We start from the raw sequence: 7,546 nt of genomic DNA, 5'->3' as shown, positions 1-7,546 counted from the left end.
GAAAGAGAGCCTGACCAGTATGTCAGATCTCCAACAAGGCAACTCAGCAAGTATGACCAAAAGTTTTTCTCGTTTACTTGATAATCTTTAGTAGGGTAGGCTTTCTCAAAATTGCTAGAGAGAATGATACAAGAAAAAAAGATTTTGCTGAGGCTTGGTAAAAGAGTTCATTCATAGCATCACAGCACAAAGCAGCAAATGATCAACCCGATCTGTCTTATTTTTTAAAAAAATTCACCATTTTCACAATGCACAAGCCTAGACTCAGAAAGGATATAACAAGCACACAACACTATTGTTGAGAACACTAGTCATATAGCAATAGTGATTTTAAAGATTTGATGGCATACATATAACTATCACATATAAATATAACATAAGTGGGCCCATCTGGACAAATCATATTATTCATGTCTAAACTGATTTTTTACCTTCACCTCCTCCAGTATCCTATGCGAGTGTCTCAAATTTGTAGTCGTTAAGAATTCGAAGCCAAATTTCTTCCGGTACTTTGCTCCGAATTGACACAGTTCCTACAACATTGAGAGTCATACAAATCATGAGATATTTGGCTTTGTCTTATGGTTACAGGATACTAAACCCACTCAAGTAGTTGTCGCCGGTCGACGAAGTAAAAGAACCCCTGAGCGGTGGGCCAGATTGACCACGTACCGATATTAGTTCAGTAGGCGCCCTACTAATAGCATCTCCTATGTTCCTGTGTGCGAAAAATGCATCCAACCATGATCTAGGCGAATTGTTGAACTATAATTCTCGAGCGAATGAAGTTGCATGCTCAAGGGAAGAGAACGGAGATGCCTCTTGCATCGAGTGGATGAAATAAAAGCTGCTTGCACAGATAAAGAGGTCATTCTCTTCCAATGTCCCTGCTAGGTCCCAACATATAAAAGGTGAGCAAGAGAACTCTAAGTATACAGGTCAACCATATTAATTCTCAAGGTACAAACACTTAAAAAAAGAAAAATTAGACTTAAAATTGCAAGTGTATAATAATAAAAAATATACTATGCATAGGGTACTGGTGTGCATGTCATATATTACGGGCCAAATATATCTATAAATCAGCAGCCTCTTCTCCGGTATCGATGGCGTCAGGCATGAGTTCTTCTAAGTCGCCATCTTTTGTCAACGAAATACCTTCAACATCACGCTGAGACAAATCAGTCAGACTTGGTTGGAGGGAAAGTTCGACCTTACAGTGTTCATTGTATTCACCCATGTCAAACAAATCTTTCGGCTTCACATGGACTATTACACTCCAATCCTTATCGACTTCATCATCCACATAGTATACAAGGCGAGCCTCGGATGCAAGAATGTACAGTTCGTCATCTTCACGATCACCAGTTTGTATCGGATTACAAAAGTTGACACAGGTGTGTCCCAAAACGTCTTGCTTTATGCCTCTACCAGACGTGGTGTCTGCCCAGATGCATCTAAACAAGGCCACAGAAAATTGACCACTGTAATTCAGCTCAATGATGTCTACCAATCTTCCATAATACGAGATGCCACCAACAGCCATGTTACTGTCACGAGCGCTTGCATAACTTCTAGTGTCAGAAGTGACACAAACCCCGCTATTCTGGGTTCTCATTCCATCCTCTCTTGATAGGGTTTTAAACCTGAATCCATTGACATTGTATGCCTTAAAGCGCTTTGCCTGAATATTGGGGCTACATAAGAGCCACTGCATTTCTCTCGGGTGCATAGTACTTCCCAGTGGTATCTACCAATGAAATATATGTTTTCACAGTTGAGAAACAGAAGGCAAGATACTATCGAAACTATAAATGGAAGAGCCATACAGAAGATTCACCTCATACTTGAACCACTCGGTAAATTCTCTATGGACAACCCTGTCAATGTAGGCTTCGTTTCTTTTTTCAATACTTCGTAGCTGTCTTTTTCTGCTAGCCCTAAAATCCCTGGGCATACCACATGGATTTATTGTCAAAGGTTTTGATCTAATATTGCCTTGGGGTACATCATGAACCTAGCAGCAATAAGTGCACTTACTCTAAGAAATCCTCCACAGCTGTGCAGTTGACCAATACGTGACGATGTGCTTGAAGTCTCTCGGTTGGTGAAAGATTTGAACATGCCGCAGCCCCTATTATGCCAATCAGTGGGAACAAGCTTGTCACCGTATCAGTCACATCTTCGCTCGGTCAATCATCAACACGCAATGGTCAATGGATCTTGCTCTCAACATTATCCAGGTATCATGAACAAAAAGTGAGAATCTCATCGGATAAGTAGCCCTCGACAATCGATCCTTCCAGTGCTGCCCTATTATGCACGTACTGCTTGAGACGACATAGGTACCTTTACGAGAAAGATATGTGTGTTAGGTTGTTAGCTTTCAAAAAAATAGCAATGTAAAATTAGTCATATAGTTACCTTTCAATTGGATACATCCACCTATAATGCACCAGACCCCCTAGGCGTACCTCTTCGACCAAATGCACGGTTAGGTGTACCATGACTGTGAAGAAAGATGTTGGGAAGATTATCTCTAGTTGACAAAGAGTGAGGACAACATGTTCTTGTAGGAGAGGAAGTTGTTGAGGGTCTATAGATTTACTACATAGTCATCGAAAGAAAGTTGAGAAATCAGCCTGGACGGCTGCCACTGGGGCTTCCAATACATTCCTTGATGCAATTGGGAGAAGATGTTCCATGAGAGTGTGGTTGTCGTGACTTTTCAAGCCGAAGTCCCATCAGCTGGAGGTCTTTTCGAGCTTTGAGGTTGTCCCTGGATTTACCACTGTCATTCAGTATCATGTTCATTATGTTGTCGCACACATTTTTCTCTATGTGCATCACATCCAGATTGTGACGCAATAAATTAAACTCCCAATATGAGAGTTTAAAGAATATACTCCTCTATTTTCAGGGAGACTCATCTTGTAATGCAACCTGTCGTCTGCATGCTCTTTTACCGGCAACCGTTTGCACCTTGCCAAGCTTGACATGCACATTATCCAACTGTCTCAAAATATCTCCACCCGACAATGTTATAGAGGGATCTCTGACCTCTACCTTGCCATCAAACCTGACCCGGTCTTGTCGAAATCTGTGGCCTTGACTCAGATAGCGCCGATGACCCATGAAACACCATTTCTGACTGAAGGTGAGTTGTTTAGACTCAGCATCCAAGTTGCACGTAGGACAAGCTCTCCTGCCGTACGTATTCCACCCAGATAAGTTGCCCAACCCTGGAATATTGCTGATTGTCCACATCAACGCAGCATGCATCTTGAATGTTTTTTTCTCGCTAGCGTCGTACGTATCAACACCACCCCACAGCTGCTTCAACTCATCTATCAAGGGCTGTAGGTAGACATCTATGTCATTACCAGGCATCTTAGGACCGGGAATAATCATAGACAGCAAGAAAGAGCTACTGAAGTCACGAGCCAGATCGAGTACCTTGAGCAGAGATTTCCAAAGGGATTAAAGCAATCGCTAGCTAATGCTAAGCGAATGTTGTGCGGATCGCCACTGAAGTTAGTATATCTTCTATCAAATGCCTTCTATGCCTATCCGTCCCTTGGATGCCTCAAAAAACCATCTGGGTTAGGACCTTTCTTGTGCCACAACATGTCAGTGGATGTCTTACTGGACATGAACATCCGTTGCAGTCGTGGAACAAGGGGAAAGTAACAAAGAACCTTCGCCGCCTACAGCTTCCCATTCTTCTTAACAACCACAGTGATCCGAACAATGGAATTTCTCCTAGTCTTTTGCTTCCATCTCGAGATCCCACATCGCTTACACCTAGACAGTTCTTGATTGCTGCCCTGATATATCATGCAGTCATTTGGAAATGCATCTATCTTCTTGTACGCAATGCCGAGCTTTCGTATGATCCTCTTGGCATCGTGCAGTGAAGCCGGAATCTTTGCATGCTCAAAGGCCTCACCCAGCAGCTCTAGTATCATTCCGAAGGCCTTATCGCTCACTCCGCACATGCACTTTATATGGTTTAGCCTCACCAAGAAAGCCAGCTTCGAGAATTTTGTGCATCCCGGATACAATTCATGCTCTCCATCCTCAAGCAGCTCATCAAATTTACGGGCCGCGTCACTAGGTTTGCTGTACAAATACGGCAACTTTTCGGCATCCCCCCTAAAATATTTGTTGCTCGAGTCTTCTTCATCGGCAACAAAACCTGGAAAGTTGAATGCCTTATGAACCATGTCACGCATTGGATCTCGGCAGACGCTATCGGGGTCAGCTTCTTGTGTCTCAGTAGAACTCTCTCCTACGCGTCTCTCCCCGTGATGTAACCAAAAAGTATACTTAGCGGGAAACGGTTTTATCAGCAAATGATCGTAAGCATCCTCTCTAGTTTGGAAAAGCCGAAACCCACACGAAGGACATGGACAATGTATCATCCCATCGGATGATGCATTCGCAAATGCGAAGTCCAAAAATTTGTTCAAGCCGGACCTATATTCGACACTATCTCGTGCCTTTGAGATCCAACTCTTATCTATATCTACTTTAATGAATTCATATAAACGAATGAATAAAACTTTAATAAGAAAATACAAATAGAAAATATTTTAAAAAAATCGGGCAAAGTGTCTGACGGCATATATTAAATTTCTCACAATTATTTAATGGGAGAGTAATAACATATTTTAATTCAATAAGTAATCCCAAAGAAAGAACGGGAGAATAACATGGAAATGAAACAAAGATAAAGGTACTTGTATCCGAGATAATAGATAGCATATAAATGGTATTAGGAAGGTTGCTTACTCATGGTCTAATTCTGCACTTTTAAAAATTTACTGGAAGAAAGAATTTCTAGTTCCAAAGCCAAAAAATGAAATGGAAAAGAAAAGCTTCCTTTAAAAAATAAAAAAAAGGGGGAGGAACAGAAGTTAAAGTGTAAAAATATAAAAAACAAAAATATAGATAACAGATCACAGTGCAAAAAAAAAAACAACAAAGCCTTTGAATCTATTCATGTCGTGAGTGAAATAAATCGAAAAATGCTTTGGTGAGCATCTTTTCCAACACCTACAGCCCTTGTTTCCCATCTTCCAAATTGCCTTTTCATTTTGCAGTATCCTTATTTATTAGATTTTCAGTGATACACCCTGGCTAATCAAACATCTCTATTACGGAATATTAATTGATATATAGTTAATTAAGTTCACAGCATAATTGGAAAATCATGGATCTCTCCTGAACACAACTCACAGTACTTGATTATAACTAACTAAATCTAAATATAAACCACTAAGCTAGCTGTATGTTACGAAATCATCCGAAGAAAAGCAGTTATGAAAACCTAAAATTTTGTGCTTTATATATTGTTTCTTTTAGTGTGAGGGTGGAAAGTTGAAATTAAAATGCTCTCTTTACATTGCATATAAGATTTGTTCACATCAGCTGATGTCTGATGGTGTACATGTTTGGTGCCTGTGCTTGTATGAAAACATTACAAATCATGTAACAAACAATGAAATTACTATTTACCCTCATTAAAAAGATAAAATCTCATTCAGCATCCAAAGATAATCATGAAGAACAATCAAGAGGAGGGTCGAAAGACTGAATAAGAGGATTTTGAAGCTTAATTTGGTTCTCAGAAATTTAAATATATCATTTATGATCATTTATATATATACTAACTGTACATGTCATTGAGATAAATCAAGGTTCCTGATATGAGAACTGTAACGAATTCATCATACAAATCATTAATCATAGTCATAGATATAAGGAAATGGCTAATGCATGTGGGAAGTGAGATCCCCAAAGATGTTCTCGCCACTGTATGTTACATAAAAAAGCCATCTTCATCCTTCTCTTCATATATGGTAGACATAATTGCTCCTGTAGGAGGAAGTACATTGTCCACTAAAATGAAGATGGCCTTTTCAGCACTTAACTATTGATATTATTACCAAAAGAGTATAACTAATACTCCAACTTAAATTTGTCATTTATCAACTAAATAAAGCAAATCAATGACCGTGATCATTGGCTAAGAACTAAGATGTAAATACACAATTCAAATGCAGTTCAACAAGAATTAATTCAGGTCCTATCACAATATAAATAAGCATATCAAGTGAAGAAAAATATAGTAAGAAGATCTAATCGGCAGTTTTATTATATCATGGTTGATATATTAATATCAAACAAAGTAGATGTAAAATATTTCACTTGTAACTAGCATACCGCTGCACTATCATCAACTACACCATTGGAAAAACCACAACACTTGGACATAAAAAGTGAACACAATTTGATTAGTATACCCCAAAACAAAGTCTCTATGATTCTCAAAAAGATACACCTTGCTGTGTTCTGTTTAGACCAACCAGACAAACGTTCCTCACTTTCAACTTAATATAAGGCTACATAAATAGCTCCACTAGTCATATTATATTACCAAATCAAAGATTAATACTAAAGCGAACAAAATAGTACAAATTGAAGTAATCATGAACTAATTAGAAATATAATAAGTGCAAGAACTCCAACACAATCTTAGGAAACAAACTCGGTCAATGAAGTAACAGAAAAGATAAACTTAGTAAGATCTTGAACAGAGCACTGATTTTTGTGCTAAGGTCTTGAACAGAGCAAGAGGAAACAAAAATGTGATTAACAAAACATAAAAGCTAAACTTAGTAACTAAGAATTCTAAAGCAGGAATATGGGGGTTATAACATTACTTCTTAGCAGAAAATATTTCTACAAAGTTAGGGGATAGAAGGAAATATTTAAGGGATAAAGGGCAAGGGGATAAAGGAAAGATTTTTTACTGGGCCAATATTGCAACTTTGTACTGCTTTGTTATTTATCAGCAATGCAAGTTCTTATCACATCTCTTATGAGTGTAATGAAAAAACTGAGAACTTTGAATAGATATAGTATTCAAATTCAATCAAGTCTTTTATTTCATTGATATTTGATAATAGGATTCATTAATTTGGACTATAATTCTAGATATAATTGATACAAATTATCTGCTTCTAGTTTGAGGGCTCATCAAATTCATTAACTTACACTCTTCAAAATTTGGTGGTAGGTTCTGCTACATGGAAAAGAGTTGCCACTTTCAATTTATTTTTATGGCTTATCGTTTCAGGCAAAATTGTTGAAAAAGTACCCCACAAACCTTTGATCTACCCTTTCAGATACCAGTTAATTTTAGTGAAAAAAGAGAAAAATTCATATGCGAGACAGAGCTCACAAACGAAGAACAAGCTAGAACCTTACTAAAAAAAAGGGGTTTTGTACATACCTTTATTGTAAACCACGAAGCTAGTCGACGATGGATCCACCTGCAATGGAAAGCGCAATACAGCTGTTAGTGGTGTCCGGAGGAGAACGGCGGCAAGGATGGGCGCGGGGAGATGTGTTTCGTGCCTCTGCCTCTTATGTGTTTGCGCGATGAAAAATCTGAGCTACGAATCTGATTTTGGAAAGGGTCGACGGCAGGAGGGAGAATGATGGATCGACAGCCACGAGTCTCCACAGTCACAGATTG

The 7,546-nt window shown here is 38.7% G+C and overlaps 1 protein-coding gene across 1 annotated transcript; it reads right to left on the bottom strand.

The window, feature by feature from the left end:
- Window positions 1-1,075: 1,075 nt before the first annotated feature.
- On the bottom strand, window positions 1,076-3,390 carry LOC140183197 (uncharacterized). The gene is made up of 5 exons (XM_072231221.1): window positions 2,967-3,390; window positions 2,673-2,837; window positions 2,041-2,134; window positions 1,841-1,949; window positions 1,076-1,750 (listed from the first exon to the last, which is right to left on the bottom strand). The coding sequence occupies exons 1-5, from the start codon at window positions 3,388-3,390 to the stop codon at window positions 1,076-1,078; spliced, it is 1,467 nt and encodes a 488-aa protein (XP_072087322.1).
- Window positions 3,391-7,546: the final 4,156 nt, after the last annotated feature.

This window comes from Arachis hypogaea, chromosome 20, assembly GCF_003086295.3.
Source record: "Arachis hypogaea cultivar Tifrunner chromosome 20, arahy.Tifrunner.gnm2.J5K5, whole genome shotgun sequence".
Classification (NCBI taxonomy): Eukaryota; Viridiplantae; Streptophyta; class Magnoliopsida; order Fabales; family Fabaceae; genus Arachis; species Arachis hypogaea.
This window is presented reverse-complemented; position numbering and strand designations above follow the sequence as displayed.